Source organism: Centroberyx affinis, unplaced genomic scaffold (genome assembly GCF_046629955.1).
Source record: "Centroberyx affinis isolate AG114_WGS23_722 - 3 ecotype Tasmania unplaced genomic scaffold, CSIRO-AGI_Caff_v1 ptg000956l_1, whole genome shotgun sequence".
NCBI classification, from domain to species: Eukaryota; Metazoa; Chordata; class Actinopteri; order Beryciformes; family Berycidae; genus Centroberyx; species Centroberyx affinis.
Window position 1 is genome coordinate 5001 of NW_027279530.1, and position 22218 is coordinate 27218.

The following is a 22218-nucleotide window of genomic DNA, read 5'->3' on the forward strand; positions in this document are numbered from 1 at the left end:
TATAATGTAAAATGCTATAAGTTTGCTAACGGTTCGGCTGCTAACGTTAACTAGCCTAATGTTACTGTATTCTCCATTTGGGAGCCACAGCTGAGGTCACATTAAGATAAATTGATGATTAATTAGGTGTTTATGTTATCGCCACAAATGCACCGTGGCACCCCACAGAACCTGTCCTCGTCTCCTCCTGTCTCTCCTTCTCTTCGTCTCCTTTCCCTTGTTCCCCTCTCGGCCGCCTCTCTCCTTCTCCCTTAGTGTCAGCTCTACCCCTTTCTTCTCTTGTCCCTCCGCCGCCCCGCTCTCCTTTTCTTCTTCTTCTTCTGCTCTTCTTCCTCCTCGGGTCCCACCTCCTCTCGTCCCCTTCCTTCCCTTACTTTGTTCCCTTGTCCCTTTCGTCTTCCTGGCCCGTCCCTCCCGCTGCCTCCCCTCGCCTCCCGTCTCCTGCGGTAATGACAGCAGGCTGTCAACACCCCGCCGGCTCCTCTGACCACCAAGCAGAGCTGACGGCAGCGCTGATGAGATCGCTCACTGAACGCCTCTCTCTGGGTCTGGGCACAGCTCGGTCAAAGCTATTTTGGATGGCTGTTTTATTTATTCATTATATTTCTTTCCTCTGTTGTGTCTGATGTGTATGTGTGTGTGTGTGTGTGTGTGTATTCATGTGTGTATGTTTGTCTCTCTCTTTTTTTTTTTTTACCCCTGATGATTTTAATCCAAAAAGAGTTTGTATATCCGACCATCTTTTTTTTTTTTTTTGCCCCATGATGCCTCTTGGGTGCCTTGAGGCAAATCATCATTTAAACATTAGACCTGTCAGTTGTATAAGAGGAAAAAAGTGTTAATGTTTTATTCAGTACTTCTAATTCTGGGCTGCTCCGTTTGTTGCTCCGTCTTTACCTGTCTGGCTTTGTCTCTATCAGGGTCTGTAGGGTTTCTACTGGGCGTATCGCTGCTCAGCAATGTAGGCAGGTTGGCTACTCACTTGGAAAGTATCAGGTGTAGGATTTTCTGTATCAATATTAGATTAGTGGTGATCATGCAATCTAAAAATATATCGCTTTTACAAACTCTGCTCTGTGTATCCTGGATGATTTGGGGATTTTTCAGGGTTTAGATTTGCTGCAGCAGCTTCTTTTCTATCATATCATAATAGGACAGCCTGCCTTGCCAAGAAAGCTGATGTCATGTCACCTTTAAACATTAAGGTGAGCTGAGTTGCTGCGAGCTCTATTAGTTGATTGGATGCCATTTGGTGGATGTTTGTGTCCAAAACATCTTACTTGTACTGTGAACGCATACATATTTCTTGAGAAGTGAATTCTTTATTGGGTCAGTGGTAGTTTCACACTCTACCAATTAAGCTGCGTAGGGCAAAGACTATTAAATGAATTGGCCTTGAAGTTTTCCACAGAAGTCTGTGCGAGAGCAGAACCTGGGGAAAATGAGCACCAGTGGTAGGAAAAAAAAAAGTTGATTGGCAATACTATGGTTCTCAAGCAAAGTGGGAAACACTTTCCTTTTCTATGTATTTCTGCTTCATTTTATAATGTACAATGGAGAGTGACATGAAGAGAATGGCGATGACGTGGCAACGTTTGCTGAGACACCAGAACACACTATAGGACATGTCTAGCTTTGCAAATTGTGCCACTGTTACGGGTTGAAATGGCACTTCAATGATGGCTTTTTTTGTTTTTTTTCTTTTTGGCTGAATTGACAAAAGGTAATAGCGGTTTCAGCTTTCAGGAACAATTGTGCCACTGCTATAGGCTAAAATGGATTTTTTTCCTAGAGAGTAGACCAAGACCAATGCTCCCAAGTTGTCTTGTGTCATTTTTGTGTTTGTGTCTGTGTGAATTTTGAAAGCCTAACAAACTGTATATGTCAAGCACAAGGCATTTCATTGGTGGCTTTTTTTAGGCTGACTTGACACAACATAATGAAGGTCCCAGCTTTTAGGAACAATTGTGCCACTGCTATAGAGGTTAAAATTGACTTTCACACAATAGTCGACATGCTCAACTAATATTTCTGGTGTGTTTTTTGTGTTTTAGCATCTGCTGTAAAATTGTACTTGTCCATTAGGCACTCTTGTATCTCTAAATCTAATAATATCTAATTTACAGCTAAAGTTTCAGATAATGTAATGAGTATTTTGTATTTTGATTTGATTTTGTTGTTCTGTTCACCCAAACTGAGCAACTAATGTTAGGTGACTGTTATGCTGCCAGTAGTCATAACAGCTATCTTTTAGCATGAACGTGAAGTAGACGTGCTCATCAGACCCCGCCTGGAAAGACCAAAATTTGTTCTAGCTTTCCAAATGGTTCCAGAGAGTGAGAAGATATTAACAAACAACACGATGGCATAAAACCCAAAAAAACAATGCCGACTCTTTATTTCAGCTCCTGGCTCTCAGTGTTGAAAGGCTTCAGCAGCCCTGACGAAAAAAATGGAAGGCTCTTTGGCAGATTTTAGTCTTGCTTTTAGCACTGTGGGTCTGTGGAAGTTACTTTTTACTTTATTGTATGATTCACAAAGATAACCTAAAAAGGCCTATGCAGCCCTCTAGATTGTCCGCTAGCTGTGTGAAGGGCTTTCATTTCCAAGTTGAATCTCTCTCTCTCTCTCTCTCTCTCTCTCTCTCTCTCTCTCTCTCTCTCTCTCTCTCTCTCTCTCTCTGTCTCATCCTCTGTCTTTATCCTTTCTCTTTATCTCTCACACACCATCTATTTCTCTATCTCTCTCCAATATTCTGAGTCTGTGTACCATCTCCAGTGTCATCAGAACCACAGAAGCACATCTCAGTGGTTATTAGTTATTTCTGAGGAAACCCTCGCACAGCACTTTTTCATAACCCAACTTGATTTAATAAAAAGCTGGCATTACGGGTATTGAAATCTTCATGATCCTATGCAAAGGCAGTGGGAGAGAGTCTCCCTAAAATTAGCCATTGTTGTCATTTGACTACACTTTACTACATCCTCACCTCTGTTTCGCAGAGCCACTATCCTAATCCATGTCAGCTTGATTGGATGGGTCTAATTAACTCTCCCTGTGGTATTGTGTCTGATTCACTATTCATTTAATTGGGTTTATTTTTTTTCTCTCCTTCTCCCAAGTTTGCTATTAAAACAGACATAAAAAGTAGACAGATATGGAGCAAAATATTTTCTCACTGTGCAAAATATGAACTGAGACAGAAGAGACAGAATCTTTTTGCATGTCCGGTGTTTTGATAAGTAATCCATGTATGAACTCGGCAAAATCAGTTCCATATAGTATCAAGTTACCACCACGCCTTTGTATTCACTTATTTAACAACACAATCAAATCCCCCCACATGTTTTGTAGTGTATTTGCATCAAGGTTATAGCATTATTGTTAACAGAGATTTATATTAGCTCATATCTTGGCTATTCTTGCAAGATCCTCAAGACAAAGCTACAGATAATTGAATGTACTCACAGTAATGAACATAATTGAAACAATACACTCAATAAAAACCAAGTGAGTAAGTGCCATTGGTTTATGTTATGTATATTGTGACTACAGTCCAATACTATTACCTTCAGTGTAATGCTGCCTCAGTAATTGCATGTGAATGTTCTCCAGGTTTCTTAACGGCACATTCCCTCTTGTTGTTCCTTTTTCATGATTGCTCTTTAGCATCCAGACGAGTTGTTCAAGTGTAAGAATATCTTGGCCAAAGTCTTGCAGCTTCATCCAGGCATTTATGACAATGGTGCTGTAAACTGAAATTGCTTCAAGTTTATTACTGTATTACAGTATTGCTGTACCATAGTGTATACTGTGCTAACTGTAACCTCAGTGGAAAACACCAACAATGTCTGTTTGTACAGCAAACACCTTTGCTGGGGAACAAAAATACAGTAATAATAATAAACTTTATTTATATAGTACGTTTCAAAACAAGGTTACAAAGTGCTTTACAAAACACCAACAGGGTTCAAAAATTGTCATAAAACATAAAAAGTAGGACTAAAAGGTAGTAAAAAAAAGTAAGAGAATAAAACAAGGATAAAAGAGAAAATAAAATAATAAAATCATGATATAAAATAATAAAAGAGAAGGAATAACAGCAACACTAAGAAAATGCCTTTACATAAAAGTAAGTTTTAAGGAGTGCCTTAAAAGATGATACTGATTTTGCTAGCCTGAACCTGAGTTGGCATCAGCTTCACACCATACTGTATGTGTTCAGACCTAATTTTATTTTGACGACACTGAAGATGTATTCTTTAACATGTTTGTTCCAACAGAAAGGCATCAAAAGAATCAGTAGTGATCTACACAGTGCATATATCTTTTACACAGCAGTTCATCATACATGTCGTCCTCTCTGTCTCCAGCCTGTGTAAGAGCAAAGCTCCAGATGAGGTGGAGTGAAAGCCTGTTCAGCAGGACTAATATTAACCTGGGGATGTTCAGTGATTTGTAATAACAGCACAGATCGTCTGGGATTTAAATCTCGTGTGAATCTGCCAAGTCTGCCGTGATATTTAACATATTTTGGTGAAGACAGAGGTCCCCTTGATGATACTAATGCTGTGCAAATGGGACTCTTGGTAATTTCAGCCATAATGTGTTTTTGACAAGCGATTTCTAATTTTTTTTTTTTGTCTAAACATGCAATTTCTGTCTCCCTCCTGTCATGACAAGTGGAGGCAGTAGTGGAATCTATAGAGGAAGGTTTTGAAAGCATTTTCAGCTCCATGTTTTGCTTCATTAAGGAAGTGAATTGTAGTTGTATTTACTAAGTGGACATAACTCCTTATTGTCTATTCTCCGGTTGCCTCGTGCATCAGAGAAGATTTAACTTTTATTTCTCAAAGATGAATGATTATGTTGATGACTTTGATGTGTTTTGGATTGCTAACACTCTGTTATGATTAGTACTGAAAGTATTTCATGTAACATGTAGTTTATGTTAGCTAGTTGTTTGAGAGAAATTATGCAAATTGCTGGTACACAAGGTACATGGCTAATGCTGCTAGGCTGTGTGTTTTCTAGCTAAAAGGGCAATAATGGTGGCTACTAGTAACTGTGAAAGGGATGCAATTGAGTTTATTGATTCACTAGTCTGTTATTCTTTCTCTTTCACTTTCTTTTGCCTTTCTACAGTGCATACAGTAATTGATACTTTGACATTTGGGCTATCGTGTAACAGAGTTGTGAATGCAAACCTATTGTAGCGACAAGATTGTAGCTGTTTTCATGCACCTTTTTTCTTCCTTTTTCCTTCCTGTTTTTTCATCTCAGAAACTATAGAATGCACAGTAGGGGTGCACCGATCGATTGATAAGCGTTCTAAACAGGTCATCAATGATTAGCTTATCACCATTTCAACTGCTCGAAAAAAAAAAGTTTCAATATCTGGATTAGGAGAGCGGTTTAACGTATGCTGCAGTGAGCCATTTTGTGTCGTCTGCAGAACTTGGTAGAAATTCTGGATAAAATGCATCATTGAGATCGGCGACCGGATCAGCGATCGGCCGAATGAACTCGGAATCGGTCCCAGAAAACCTGATCGATGCGTCCCATAACCATGAATGGAACTATGTTGCAGTCCTTTTCAGTAATGAGTAAAGAGAATAATTTCCCTCCATCTGATGACTCTGCGCTCTCTGATAGGATCCCAGCAGCGGTCAGTAATATTCCATCCATCTAAATAGACACCAAGGGTTTTAATCCGCAACACTATCCCTGTGCGTTTAGGGCATTAGTCAACCAAAGGCCCGGGCTGCTGTGGAGGGTTTTACAAGCCGTGTGTGGGAGGAAGCATCCCCTCCATCTCCCCTCTCTCACCCCTCCTCCTCACCTCTGTGGCCTCTTACCCTGTGGGGGCTATTAGTCATCTCGGCTGCGGGAGCGAGGCCGAGGCCACGGGGGGCGCTTGGTCTCTGTTCTCCCACAGCCCTGCTGGGAGGGAGGCGCAGGTGTAGTAGTGTCAGCAGAAAAATACACTGTAGAGAGATGTAGAGGTAGATAGAGAGATAAATAGCGGGAGGGTGAGAGCAAGGTGAGGCTGAAGACTGATCGAAAGGATTAAGATGTAGTTGATAATAAACAGGAGCGCATAGCATGGGAAGCTTATGAAGTTATGGAAAAAAAAGTAATACTCATACTTATAATACAATAAATACAGAGCATGTGCATTGGAAGATTTTATGCATTACCACCCCCTCTCTCTTTCTCTCACACACACAGGCATGTTCACAGACACACACACACACACACACACACACAAAGATGAAAATTTAATGAAAAGTGCTGAAGATTGAGATTGTATATATGGCTCCTAAGACTTGTGTACGGGACACATGAGGGACATTTATTTTCTTTTCACACTTTCCATTTATATAATACAAACTCCTGAGATGTGGAGGGATTTCTCGTTTTTTTTTTTTTTTTTTTCATGAGAGACTATATTCCCCCACCACACACACACACACACACACACACGCACACACAGACAAATCTACTGCAGAGGGTGGTGCAGAAAATACATTCGAGGGCTTATTTCAGCATTGGACATGCTGGCATTAATGTGAAAATATGAGTGCGGCGGCTGAAGAGGACTGATGCTCAAGCCTATATTGCTGTAGCCTTAGTTGTAGCCGCAGTGATTGTAGAATTGCAGTAAATAACATAGGAGCAGTAGGAGTGAACCAGCTTCTCTGAGTCCTGCGGATCAATCAGAGGCAGCTATATGTGGGGCTTTTTAAGTGCGCCTTCCAACTAGAGACACACTCACTCACACGGTCGCATACTGTATACACCCACCCACACACCCACACCCACACACACACACACACACACACACACACACACACACACACACACACACAGCTTCACAAAGTCAGGTAAGAAACGGCGGAGCATACGTTGGAACTTTGATCCCTCTGGAGTTGGAGCATATGGTGCGCTGCTAACACATGCAGAAAATTGTCAAACCTTTTCATTAACAAGACACTTCAGGTTAATTTCTGTTCAGGGTGAGCATGTGTCACCCAGTAATAAGATTTTGTGACTCAGTTTTGTATGGATGTATGGATTCATGAATATGGATGCAAACAAAATATGCATCTTAACATGCACTTCTATCTAGAATTGACTCTTAAAACCTTAAAAAAGTAATGAAATCTGCCAAAAGGGCAGAGATAATTCCACTTGTTTTTAATGCAAAGCAACTTATTTCAAGAATTTTCTTAATGCCTTATTTGAAGATATTGTCATTTGTCTCTGGGGAAATTGTCAAAATAGGTGAAAATTTCTCACCCTGATTGTAGATTGAAGATTTTGAGAGTTAAAACTTGACTAACTTGTTATGATGGACACATTTTGTGTCTAGTCAGGTGTACTGGGTGTGGGTATCTGAGCACGCTCACCTGATTGAGCCTGATTGTTTTTAAAATACATGGGAAAGTAGAGTCAGAGTACGCCCGCCTCCACAACTATGACACTGATTCTGATAATTCAAACATCCAGTGTCATAAAGTGTCATTCTTTGTTTTCAATCTGACCTGCACTTTCTACAGTAGAGTATACAATGGAGAATGACAGGATAGGAGAAAAATATTGTGATTGTAGTCCACAAATGCATGACACATATGCAGCTACACTGCAAAAAATCTATTTATCTATTTAAGTCTATTATTTTCTCAAAGTAAGTGAAAAAATCTGCCACTGGGGTTAATTCCGTAGAATCAAGTGTCATTTTCTTGATAGTAGTGCAGTGATCTGACTTATTCTGACACTCAGTTCTAGAAATTCCTGAAACAAGTGAAACTGCATTGGAAACAAGCGGAGTTATCTCACCTCATTGGCAGAATTTTTCTCTTGTTTTAAGAAATGTAAGATTTGAGGGCTGAATATGAGGCTAAATGACTAAAATGGACATTTTTTGCAGTGTAGTCCATGAAAACCGCCTGAATCCTGAATCTTAAACTAACACATTTCTTTGCCTGTGTCTTTAATGAAGACAGTCGCTGATTGGGCTTTTGTCAGTTCTAATGTACTGTTACAATACCTTTGGTTTTCAATGCCAGAATAATAATCAATGTTAATTTACCAAGCATGTACCCCCACCACCCCCCCACCCCCCTGATGTGAGCTCACCCAGGTTTGTTGAACTGTGACACCAAACAATTATTATTTCTTTCCCTTCTTCTGCTATTTCTCTTAATTAATTATTAGTGGAGGCCTACAGGCTGCATCAAATATTCATTATTTCACAAGAAAATGTTGCTACCCTCCTCCCAAATCATCTCTACTCCCCTGGGGGGGGGGGGGGGCATGCACCTGTCATACTGTAACTAATTTTTGACTGTGTGACTGACAGTTGTGTGGTGTGATTTCCAGCTTACCCCCAGTCTCACAATAGTTTTGCGCTACTGTCAAAGCTTTGTATCCCTCGATGGCTCAGCAGCTCCTCTGCCCTTAACGTCTCCCTCATTTTTACTTTCCCATCATTTCTCTGCTCTCATTCTCTCACCCTGTGGGCAATCATACTGCAAGTTGTCTGTGCCCAGAGACAGCACAGCAGTTAAAAGAGCATACTGATGGCTTTTCCCCCTCATCTCAGCATCGAATTCACCTGTCTCCTTGCATCAACCCATGCTGTTTCAGCCTATTTGTGAGTCAGTGTTAGTACAATACACTGCAAAAAACATAATTTAGTCTCACATTCAGCCTTCAAATCTTATTTTTCTTAAAACAAGAGCAAAATTCTGCCAATGAGGTGAGATAACTCCACTTGCAATACTATCAAGAAAATGATACTTGATTCTACAGAGTTCAAGTTGATTTACTTTGGAAACAAGTGAAATGATCTTTCCCCACTGGCAGATTTTTTCACTTGTTTTAAGAAAATTATGATTTTACAAATCAATAATAGACTTGTTAAGATGGAGATTTTTTGCAGTGTAGCTGGCATGGTGGATCAGTAATAAGCACTGTTGCCTCACAGCAAGAAAGTCCCGGGTTCAATTCCCAGCTGTGGCCCTGTCTGTGTGAGTTTGTGTGTTTTCCCTCGTGTTCGCATTGGTTTTCTTCACACATCCCAAAGACATGCGACACAAGGTGGATAGGACACTCAATACTGCCCCTAGGTATGAATGTGAGTGTGATTGACTGTCTGTCTGTGTTAGTAGTTGCGATAAACCGGTGATCTGTCCAGGGTGTTTCCCTGCCTTCTGCCCAGTGCATGCTGGGATAGGCACCGGAACCCCCCGGCGACCCTGAAAAGGAGTGGATAGAGAAAAGGAATAAATGAATGAATATTACCATAACATGAGGCTTAGCTCATGGCCAGCACTGATTCATTGCATCTATCATATCACTGTTGGTGGGTTGAAAAGCTTGTATCTTCAAAATGTCAACTTGTCAGGAATTAAGAAAGAGAGCCTTGTTTTACCATAGACACACATGCACATGCATACACACATGGACGTGCGCGCACACATATATATATACATATATACACATGTACGCAAACACATACACGCTTTTTAATACTTTAGGTGTTGTCAAATGTATTGTATTTTATATACTACTAAATTCTTATTCTCTGTTCTTACCTGTATTGTATTTAAATGTTTCTGTATTATTTCCAATCTCAATGTTCCTGAAAATTGGAGTTATGAGGTTTTCACCAGACAATGATGATATGTTCTGTAAGTGTACATATGGAAACTGGTTCAGGGAAACAGACAAATTCCAAGGTTTTCCACAGAGCAATAAGCAGCATATCGTTGTATTGTTTTGTCTCCTGTGCATTTCCTGCTCTCTCACCTAGCCTCTCGGCAAACACAAACCAAACAAAATACCTACCATTTACCATCGACTCTAAAAAATCCCTACCGGTATGTGGAGGGTCATGTGACGGCCCCAGGCAGCGGCAGCAGCAGCAGCTGGCTCTCCCAGGTCACTCTGTCCAGTGAGCTGGGCCTGGCTGCAGATGGATGGGGATCAGTCGATCAATAAAGGCCTATCAGCTGAACCAGCCAGATGAGCCCAATGACATTTGGTCTCAGGCGCAGACTGAATATCCCCCAGTCTGCGGAGGCCAAGTCAGCCGCTACTGACTCCATTACTATCTCTCGCCAAAACCTGTTTCGCTGAAATTCCTGTTTTTCTGTCTCCGCTCGCTTATCGTTCGTTCATTCTTTCTTTCTTTGTCTGTATCTGGCTTTCACTCCTCCTCATCCTCTGTCTTTTTCTCCATCTCATCCTCAGTTTGCCGCTTTCGTCCATCTCCCCTTATCGTCTCGCTCTTTTTCCTTTTTCTCCCGCCCTTACTCCGTCCATTTCATGCCCATTCTCTTCTTTCTCCCCCATTAGCCTCCGTTTATCACTCTTCTCCTTTCTCCTGTTCTTTTTCCACTCATCACCCTCTAACTTCACTACATTTCGCTTTTTCTCCTTAAACAGTTGAGTCATACCTTGCTTGGATCAGTCATTAAACTCCTTTATGCCCTCTGGTTAAAAGAGACACACACTCTTCACTGGACAGGGCTTGTTACCGAGGAAATTTTAGCTCTACACCATTTTACTGATGAAATTAATTAGTATTTGAGGGTGGGCCGTTTTGTCATGGCCCTATGAACAATACCCATGCAAGGTAAATGGCCTCTTTCACCCTCTTCATTACCAGAGAATTAAGGACATTACATGTGATTCTAAGCACAGCAGGGGCTCATAAACAGGACCAGAGGCACAGCCCGCCGTTTCACTTGATTACCTCTTCCATTTGCATCCTTTATAATCCATAATCTGGGAGAGAGAGACAGAGAGAGAGAGAGAGAGAGAGAGAGAAGAGGGACAGATCATAACACAGTGTGCTCAAAAATTGCCAAGGTTTCATTTTCAATCATTGCCGCTCATGTTCATCGTATAGAGTGTTGAAATATTGAGAAATAAAGTTGATATTGGTTGTTTTCTGGCGTATTTGCTTGCATAAAAAACATAACATTAATGAAAATCCATATAGACGATGGTGTTCAATTTAAAAAATGGTCTATACATTTTTCAAAGTGACTAACTTATAATAATTATAATTGTGAGCTACTTTACTACCGTCTGACTATAGTTTATGGCTGTGTAGTAGTCTGTAATTTGTTTCTGTTCAGCTTTTGTTTACATCCGTGCACACAGTGAAATGCCAAAGCTATTTATGTATATTGATGAACACGCTTTTCCCCTCTGCCTCTCTTTCTAAACACTGTGGAGCAGCTAGAACGCCTCATTGACGCAACACTGACGGCAACATAACGCAACGTGTTTAGTGGAATTTGATGGTGAGCCAAATGAGACAGAGCTGAACTACTTTATGTCCTCCAGTCAGGATGCGCTCAACCTTTGAGTGTTATGATGTATTGGCCACCAGGTATGTCATCAAGTGTCATTAAAGTTCCCATGAAAGCAACTGTCATTACTTTTACTCCTTGGAAAACATCTATCTTTCATGGTGACCTCATGCTGCACCAGTAGGCGTAAATATAAATTCCAACCAATGCCGCCCCTCCCATCAAAAAAAAAAAAAAAAAAACCTTTCTCTCCCTGACTGATATTCCATTGGTTTACACTCTTGAATGATCCCTCGCTGCGTTATGTCCCGCCCCAACATCCTGTTTCAATAAAATGCATCAAATCAAGGAAGTAAAGATGCCGTTTCATGGGGTCTTTAAGTTACCAAGCACCCATAATTTACCTGATGGATGCACAATAACATGGAGAAAGTAATATTTATGGTTTGAACTAAGCAGTGGATGCAGCCGTAGTTGAACATCGTCTTGTTTTGAAAGCCGAGCAGGTCGTCTGTTACTTTTAAAAAGATTCTTTACGGGTTGTTGTATTGTCAAGTTCTGCCGGCACAGTCTACACAATCAGCTGTGAACGAATCAGCTGTAACGTTCACACCTGTTGACATCATCTCTCTGGACAATGACAAGACGACTCAGAAAGAAAACGCTCCAATCACAGCAGCACCCGCCTCCTCAGCAGTGATGCTATCGCTGAAAGCAACAGGGTCAAAGAGTCAAAGGATCAAGGAAAAATGGTTGTGTGCTCTGAATGGAAATGCACTGTAGTTCAGGGAGATGTACTTTGTAGGAAAACTGGGTAGCAGCTTCACAAACCAAGTTTAGACGGGTTGATTTTTATGTCACAAAAGCCATAATGTTCTAAAGTTCTTCTTAAAGAGCAGATACTTAAAAAAAAAAAACCCAAAAAACATCTTATTGTAAATAAAGAATATACTGTAATGTGGATTCTAGATGTATTCTTTACATCATGGCTAGTACAGTTTGGATTTATATTCAGTTTCCTTTTTTTTGCTCAGTCACTTTAACACATAATGAACTTACATTTTTTAATTATATAAAGAGCGTTTATTTTCTAACAATTAAATGCCAATTACAGTGATATTCCTTCACCGGCACACTACAGATCTGATTTTCAACTAAACTACATCCACTCTATCACGTGCAGAGAAGACCAAGGTGCTGGCTAACCTGCCATTAAGAAAGAGGTCATGGAGGTAATAGGTAATTTGCAGCACTTAATGAAGAAAAATGTCTTCCAGTTGGAAGTTAATATTAAATATAATTATCTTCTGGAGTTACTTCATATCGTAGTGTTGCTGCAGTCTACTGTAGTGTCCTGAGTGAGTCTGGAAGAGACAATTTTTCAAAGTCAGGTGTACTTTCTATCTCTCATTTGTCTGTTCATTTCATTTTTAATAGACTTCTGATTTGATCAGCATCCAGTGCTTGTTGTCTTAGTAGGTCATTGGCATGTTTCCGCGTTACCTGCAGAGTTGGAAAGAGTACTTGTTGTGAAAATCACTGAAAAGTACTTAGTTACAAGCAGAAATGTTACAAAGCCGTCCCCACAAAGACACAATACACATTTTTTGCATAGTCCTTACAATGACTTGGTGGGTCAGTATCGTGTCGTGTCGTGTCGTGTCGTATCATATATCAGCAAATGTTACCAGAAATGCAAAAAGAATCCTGAATCCAGCTACAAATTCCATTCTGAATGACTATTTTAGTGTAAATTCAGTAGATTGTATTACTGTACTCACCGGTCTTATCACTAGAAAGGCCAATGGATTTTGGGGGTCGAAGATTAGGCCAACAAGTCGTCAACTGAAAGTGGTAAATCAAGCTAGAATTACTATTTCCTAGTGTAATTTTGAAAATCTGTCAACAGAGGTTAGGTTTTAGAAAGTTGGTCTTGGGAAAAGTCATGGAGAGACATTTTGAAAACTAAGATATGTCACTTCTAAAATTCAGAACAGTGCCTTGGACTTTCTAGTGTTTGTCTTAAAAAAATAAGCAAAAATATGGCTTCCAATATCCAAGTAACTGGAGTAGCTGTAACTTTTCCACCGCTGGCTATCTGTACTCCAGTTTACACTATTTTGGGTACCATGCAGCAAACGGACAGTTTGTTCTTATCGGTGTGCATGCCGCAGCATATCTCCCACCTAGCGAAGCCATGGGCTGCTGTTGTCCATTGATATTCCGGCTCAGCCTGCGTGTCAGAAGCACTTTGGCCGGCTGTGCGGCGCGGGGAGAGACGCTGTTTGACGGCGCGTCTCTGAATGTAATTATCTACAGCTGCTTCAGAGCAAATAGAATGATCTGTAGGATCAGCAGACGTGACGGGGCTTTTCTTGAGGTACAAAACACATACACACACACTACACAACTATATATTATGCACACAAGAAAAATTAAAAGATGACACAAGGATGTTTGTAGGGGTTTTGCCTCGTCTAACGAAAGCTGTCTGTTGGGGAAAAAATGTCCACTTTCTATCTGTAAATGTCACTTCCTGATATCCTGAAGGGTTTGTCACTGCAGTCTGTGTTTCTGTGGATCAGGCCGGTTTTTTACATGGTAGTGCTGCAGGCAGCAAGTCCCACATCAGCAGGGCAAATGTTCTTCCAGTCTAATTAGTAAGAGGCAATGTCCCTCCGTCTCTCTGCGGAGAGTCTATCAGAAACCACAAACTCTCCCTCTGTGGAGCCGGCTGAAATAAAAAAAATAAATAAGTTTGTTTTGCCTTTAAATGTTAAAGGGATTTAAAAGAGCTTGCAAGTCTAGCCCCAGGTATAAATATATTGAGGCATATTTTGGTAACTAAATACAGCGAGGGTTTGTCCTTAAGTACTTTGCCTCCAGAGTGTACTGACATATAAACTGGCTCTGAGCGTGTATGTGTGTGTGTGGGTGTTGTAAGTATACTGTACAATGCTTATGTGACTACTTGCATACAGATCGCATGCCTCTCTGTTGGGTTTGTATTACCGCTGGCTCCATCGCAGCGATACAGCGAACCTCAAGGGCCGCGACTGACAAGATTGCAGCTTCTCCAAACAAATGAAATGGCAGTCAATCAAGCGGATAGCGGTCGTGCTTTGCCTCCAGTTATGCTCTCATCCACTTAGGCTTGCGAAAAAAGGAAATGAAACAGAGGAGATGAGGAGGGGGGGGGGGGGGGCATCTCTTTGTATGTCGAAAAATGTCATAAAGATACAGCAAAATGGTCTTAACACTTTGTACAAATCCCTCATGGGCTCGCGTAATTATTGACAATGTTACTCGCAAAACACGTCCTGAAAATCTCTGATTATATGGTGGACAATGGCCGGTCTCAGTTTCCCTGAAGCCCATGCAGAGCTCAGCAACAGAAAAAGCAGTGCCGACAAAGAGATGGACTATAGACAGAAAACAGAGGGAGAGACAGAGAAAGAAAGATAGAGGGGGACACGGCGAGAGAGAGAAGAATAAATAAGAAGAACAAGAGAGGAAGAAAGGGAGTGGAGGGGATGTCGGATGGTCAGCCTGGCATTGTCTTGGCACCGCGGAGCTGCCGAACGTGTAAGAGCCATTTAGAAGCATTGTGCCGCAGCTTAGACAGGGAGGATTATCAGACGACACTTTCAGCCTCTTAAGCAAGCCACAATGGCAGCCAACATGGTCCAAGAGAGAGCGAGAGAAAGGGCTTACTGCGGGGATGAACGCATGTGCCGCGGCTTAGCTAAATGTCGGACAACTTGTGTATTGTGAACGCAACTTTTATGTTGCTTTTGTTGCTGTTGTTTCAGCCGCTGTTGCTCTTTTCTGCGAGCTGAATGGGGAAACGGCGAGGGAGAGAGGGAGGGAGGGAGGGAGGGATGAGTGATGAGGAGAAACAAGAAGAAGGAGAAGGAGGAGAAGGAGGAAAGCAGCCACCGGTGGGATGGCTGCTGCTGCCGGACGGTGCCGCTAAGCGTTTAATCTCCCACGCTCGGAGAATACAAACGATCTGGTAATCGTCCCCGACCTTGACATGAACAACAAGGTCACAGGGGAGCCGGGCTGTTTTGCATTTCCCACAGATGCTTTGCCGAGACACGCAGAACAATTAGTAAACTGGATGGAAAGGAAATCAGTGTAAAAAAAAAAAAGAAAACCTCTCTTCCCTCCAGGATAGTTACCTGGCACATCCCCCCCTCCCCTTTCTCTAGCGGATTCCTTATTCTTAATTATGATGGAAGCGAGCGTAGTCAACACTACCAAGTCAGGTTGAGTTTGAGTGTGTGTGTTTGTGTGTGTGTGTGTTTGCATGCACAGATATGGTTCAGTATAGACCCTTTTCACAAACATGGCTGACGTACTTCCACTTCTTAGTGGGGTATAGATCAGTTGTCACCAGAGGTGTGACCAAGTCAACTTTGCTCAAGTCCCAAGTCCGTCTCAAGTCTTGAAGCACAAGTCTCAGGTCAAGTCTCAGGTCTAAATGTACATAGAACACCAAGTCAAGTCAGAACAAATCAAGAGTCCAGTATCAGTTTAATATTTTTATCTAGGACTTTTCAATGCAATATGGGTTTAATAGGATAAAAACTTGGTAAGAGCATCATGAGTTTGATTTCTATAATCAGTTTCAACTTCTATAAATTCAATCATTCCATACAAATTCAGAAAACAGAATTTAAATTCAGTCGTCTGCTGGAACAAATCTCATCACTTTCAATCTAAGTCATTTACACAAACGCAAGATCTTTTGTCAAGACTTTAGAAACCTTTTCAAGTCATCAGAGTACAAGTCAAATTCAAGTCCCAAGTCACCAGAACCCAAGTCAAGTCTCAAGTATTCTCTTCATGCGTCAAGTCAAGTCTAAAGCAATTAAAACTGTGATTGGAGTCCAAGTCGTGTGACTCGAGTCCCCATGTCTTGTTCTCACCATTGCCAGCAATGTTAAAAAGCCAACTTTCTGTCTCCTGTGATCACCTATTTTGTGTTTAAACATAATGTGTAACGACTGCTCGACTGAAAAAAACTGATTTGATCAGGGGTCACAAAATGCTAATAGCACAGAAATTACCCTTAGCCTTGGTTAGCCAGTTAGCATTTTGTGACCCTCGTTTAAATCCCTTTTTTACAGTCAAGCCGTCGTCTGACAACAGAAACAGAAAGATATGTCAGTGACAACACCTGGCTTTTTAGCATTGCTGGCAATGGTGAGAACTAATCTATACCCTTCTAAGACGAAGCCGAAGTACATCAGCCATGTTTGTGAAAAGGGTCTATTAGACAGTGACTGAACGCAAGAATCTGTGTGTGTGGGCGTGTGTGTGTGTGTGTCTGTTTTGTGTGTATCTGTGTGTGTATACTTGTCTGCAGACTGGCGCCTCAAAGTGTGTAGGTGTGTCTCAAACAGTGTGAGCATATGTGTTTATATGTGTATGTGAGTGTGTGTGCATGCCTGTGTGTGTGTGTGTGTATGCGCATTAAGCTTTTGTGAGCCTCTGTGCGTCTGCCCTGGAATCGCCTTTATGTAATTAAGGGACTTTTGTCCTCCGACAACAGCGCATTACCTCTATTATTGAATATGCTGCGAGTTGAGATATGATTATACTCAAGGCAAATTCAATTTCTGTTTTCAGCAGTTTGATTATAAAAGCCTAGACTGTGGTCTTTTGAGTTAAGCCAGTATGGTTTTTAGCCTTATTCCACAGAGGATAATAGAAATGACCCATTCTCAGCGTCTTAACCGACTCAACCTCAAAACAATATCAACACAATGGCCGCTAAGTCCCTTTGGGATGTGCATTCATTTCCTGTAATGGTAAAACAGCTCTCAGAGTGTCCTATAAGATAAGGTGGGGGTAATATACAAACACAGACTGTATGTGCATGTCAGTTTTAGGTTTGGCAGCAATTTTTGATTTTGTTTTAGTGTTTATCTTTTGAACGGAATGTTAATTATCTGTTGCATTTCGCTTTCATCATTTTATATTGTGTTGTTTTCCAGTTTCACATCAAGTTCAGTTACATGTGGTGTAGCGTTTCTTTCTTGCAGTGCTGCTGCAAACAGTCACCTACTTTATATTTGCCCTGGTTGCCATGGCAATTAACAGAGCTTGTTAACAACAAAGGTAAAAAGACGTCAAGCCTTGTGACTTTAAAAAAAGAAACAGAAAAGAAAGAACACTCCCAAACTGGGTCAATTAAGACCAAGGCTTTGCTTTTACACCAAAACTCCTTAAGTTTATTTGATCTCAGGAAAAAACATGTTGATAAATCCTCCAGCTACAGGTTATAGTGGCTGTAGCACTACTAGTTTCCAAACACTTTACAGTATTTGTGTGCACAGTGGTATATATTTTAACAGTATGAGGAGTGTGTGTGAGAGCGCAGGAATTATGGAGAGGGAAAAGGAGAACTGGAATGAGTTAATGGTCTTTCTACAGGAAAATAAACAAACAAAATATTATTCAGTGTAGAACAGTATTGGCGAATTGAACGTCAGATAGTGTGAATATACTTTACCTCAGTGACCAAGACTTTAATCTTTAATGTTATCAGGAGACTCTGAGCTGGAGCTGCTCCACTGCCCAATGAATTCAGCACTGACTGCGTGGGCGCTTGTGTGGGAGTTGTTCATGTTTGCTAATATTGATTAAACTGTCCAGGATCATATGAATAATGTGCAAATTCTTTCAGGGTAGATTTTCAATTTAATATTTATTTATAATTTATTAACATTGACATTGACAAGAGTAATCTACAAATGGGCTTGCATTGCCCCACCTAGACCTCCAGCCTTGTAGTCTCCGGTCAGATCCCCCCCCGACACACACACACACACACACACACACACACACACACACACACAGAGACACACTCCCACCCCCAGGCATGGACCCATAAATCCAAGCTCAGATCGCAACAAGAGAGCGGGGTCCCGGTCAAGCTCACGGAGGCAGGAAAGATCAATCCAAGGTGGAGCGTCTGCAAGGCTCAGCAGCTTTTTGACTTGCTTTAAGTGCGAATAGATTAAATCAACGGGAAGTAGCAAGGTGTCCGAGGCAGTGGAAGAGGAGTGAGTGGTAATGATGATGCTGGGAGATGCTGGTGTCTTTATGTGTGTGTGTATGTGTGTGTGTGTGTATGTGGGTGATGACAAGGGCTGGAGCAAGTAAGGGAGAGGGTGTGATCTCTACTTGCTTTTGAGCGTTCCTGCATGCATGTGTGTGCATCTACGGCACATGTATGTTTGCGTGTGGACGTGCATCTATGTGTGTACATGAGTGCTGAGATGTGCTGTTTGATAGCTAGGAAGCTGGGCTGTATAACACTATTGCTGCAAAAAAACATCCAATTTAACAAGTCATTTAGTCTCATATTCAGTCTTCAAATCGTATTTTTCTTAAAACGAGAAAAATTCTGCCAGTGAGGTGAGATAACTCCACTTGTTTCCGATGCAGTTTCACTTGTTTCAGGAATTTTCTAGAACTGTTGGTATCTTGAAACAAGTCAGAAAAAGGCAGATCACTGCACTACTATCAAGAAAATGACACTTGATTCTACAAAATTCTTGAAACAAGTTGATTTGGTTTGGAAACAAATGAAACTATCTAATGCCACTTGCACATTTTTTCACTTGTTTTAAGAAAATTACGATTTTAGGACTCAATAATAGACTAAATGACTTGTTGAGATGGACATTTTTTGCAGTATAACCACAACCGCCTCTGGAAGCGTCTAACTTGAGCTTGTGCTTTCTCTATATCTGGTGTAGCACAGCATGGAGCTGTGTTCATGTGCATAAACGTTGACCTTTTCTCGAAACCATAGCACTAAAACCACTTTCCTTTTTCTCTCTCTTTTTCTTTCTTTCTCCCTAATGGTAAGAATTAATTTTATTTATAAGCCCCAAGCTCACTCGCTCTCGCTCCCTTCCTCCTCCGTCCTAAATAAGCCCTCTCTCCTCTCTCCCCCTGCAGCCCTCTCTGACCCAGACGGAGGTCCCTGCCGGAGGACGTACTGCGGACGGGGTCGGCAGTGTGTGCTGATGGCGGAAACCGGCCGCGCCGAGTGCGTCTGCCAGGAGAAGTGCCGGCCCTCCTTCGTGCCGGTGTGCGGCTCGGACGGCAGGTTCTACGAGAACCACTGCGAGGTTTACCGCACCGCCTGCCTGGAGCGGAGGCGCATCTACGTGGTGCACAGCAAGGACTGCTTCTTCAAAGGTACCGCCGCCGCTGGGCCGAGACACTCACACTGCAGAGGGTTTGATACACTGTAAAAATGACTCATTTTAGCAAGTCATTTAAAGGTGCGAGCTGTAGCATGTTTAAAAATCAATATACTTCTGTCAAATGACTATTGTTATAATTACCGTAAACAAATGAGACCGTTGCTGAGATGGCTGGTAGCCTCTGTGTCAAGCCAGTGGTATTGTTAGCGCTAGTGCTTTTCCATCTGCATTTCACTTCTTCCGACATCTGGCATTGTGAGAAACTCTGAAAGCTTTAGCTCCATATGGACTGGAAGAACAGCTCTCTCGTCCTGTTTTGTGCCATAAAACAATCTCCATTTGTGCCGTAAAGCAATCCAGCAGAGTTTCTGCCAAATCTGACCTGGTGGCACATAATGTAAAATGCAGCTTAAAGGCTGGCAGAGGCTGACAGTCTTCTTGGCGATGTACTTGTTTGTTTACGTGTCTCAAAGTTAATGTGGCAATGATTTATTGGTGAAGACATTGTATATAGCACCCTTAATCTTGTATCAGTTCCTTTCTGCCAGAGGGAAAGGATAATTTCACATTTCCAACACAGTTTAACCTGTTTCAATATTTTTTTTAGAAACAACTAGCAATGTCTTGAAATAAAGTGCATCACTCCAGCTGTTTCATCAGAATGTCAGTTGATTTAAGAACATTCTTGAAACTGAAGCAGAGTTGAAACGAAGTCAAATGATTTCACCACACTGGCAGACTTGAAACAAGATTTAAGTTAAGATTATACTTTTTTTTGCAGTGTAACTGCTGTTAGACCACCTCAATAAAAACAGTGCCACAGCAGAGAGTTGGTGCAGCTGGGTGTTTTTGATGTCTGCATGATCCAGCAAGGCACAGGTTGATGCTGTTGATGTTTATTTTGTTTATTGATTTATTCTTTTAGAATATCCTCCATTTGCCCTCATTTGATGTCCCGGTACCTGCGAGGTACACTTTGAGTAATTGGAGGGCTGCATTCGGGGCTATGACTTCATTTTGACGTTTGAAAACATTTAAACAGAAATAGAGCTGTACAGACAAAACAAAGCAAATGTTCCGTAACACGTTGCCACCCGCCAAGCTGTAGTCACAAGCATCAATCACTCAGTGGAAATCATGCTGTTTCTGTCAGAGATCTATTCAATCCAAATGAAAGAATGAAATCATTTGTAGTCTGGCATTGACGGCCGTGGCACCGGGTCAAGTTTGTCTGGGAAACGACAGCTAAGCGCTGACATTGGCAGTCAGACGGTAAGCATTTTATTTTTTTTATTTTTTTGCCAGGCGCTCTATTCATCTCTTTTCAATTCAAGTCGGCGTACTCACTTAGCAATTGCCCGTAATCACAAACATTGGCTTCTAAATCATTTATAGTGGCACTCTTAAAGTTGGTTTAATGAGTGCTTTATTGTGGAATTTTAATGGAGAGTTTTCATTCAGAAGGTAAACCAGAGATATTACAGTCTGACTCCTTCCAAGAGTCTATAATATGTGTTGTTTCCTGTGTGGTAAAACAGATCGATATACAGTCAGTGCGCATGTAAACACACAGCTATCCACACATATAAACACACACACACCTTCACACACACATAATCTAACCTCTGTTGACCCGATGTTTATCTGCATCACACTTCCCTCTACTACTTCTACTGCATCAATATCCTAGCAGCTCCAAATCAACACTAGGTTACTATGGATCACTAGCGCAATAGTAAATCATTCAATTCTCCACTCCTGGACTATCACTCATTAGCAAAACTGCACCCTCAGCATGAACAGGCGGCAATATTATCCGACATATACACCAGTCACTTCATCACGGCTTCGATTCAGCTGTAACATGGCTAGGTAGGCTGGGGCGTCTGCTCATTTAAGGTGTTCACACTGAAAAAAAAAGTGTTTTTAAATGCTGTTTACTGAGAGACTTAATGGCTGACTGAGTCACTCTCTCATCCACTCCACTTCATTACTCACTCCCCACACACACACACACACTCGCACACAGTCGCTCTCAAACACAACATGCACACACTTGTTATACCTGTTGGCTTCTAATATCCCTCAACTTCTTTCCGGTTTGTTTTCTCAGCGCAGGCTAGTATTAAACCGTAATTATAATCTGGATGGGTGCGGATATAAAAATAGAAAGTAAGGCTGTGGTTGTTTAGAGTGCGCGGTGTCATGTCAATGCGGTGTACACACACACACACACACACACACACATACACTTACACACAAACATGGGAGCACTTTCAGTCATGTCACATTAGGGAGCGAAGGATTCCTGCCAGAAACCGCCATGCATAGCTAATCCACATTAGGGATGTTCAGTCGCCACATTAGGCTTAAACTAGTGATGTCGGAATGTAAACCAGCAGGAAATGGAACATGGTGGAAATCTGTCAAATGTCGTCGTGAGAGTCGTATGTGTATGTGCTTCTGTGTAAATGGGAGGTAATTATTGCATGTGACATATTCATTGCAAAAAAACAAAAAAAAACTTTATCTTGGATCCAGACTTATCAAGCTGATTTTACGATTTTCTTTTTGTGAAATCATCTTACTGCACTGGCAGATCGTTTTACCAGTTTCAACAAATTTGCATTGTATGTAACTTGTTTCAGGACATTTAC

The 22218-nt window shown here is 41.4% G+C and overlaps 1 protein-coding gene across 1 annotated transcript in view; it reads left to right on the plus strand.

The window, feature by feature from the left end:
- The window catches only part of fstl4 (follistatin-like 4), a 165890-nt gene that overhangs the window by 4328 nt on the left and 139344 nt on the right, over positions 1–22218 (plus strand). Inside the window, exon 2 of the mRNA XM_071522148.1 lies at positions 19311–19553. Coding sequence (XP_071378249.1) covers positions 19311–19553 — 243 coding nt within the window. The remainder of the gene's footprint in view (positions 1–19310; positions 19554–22218) is intronic.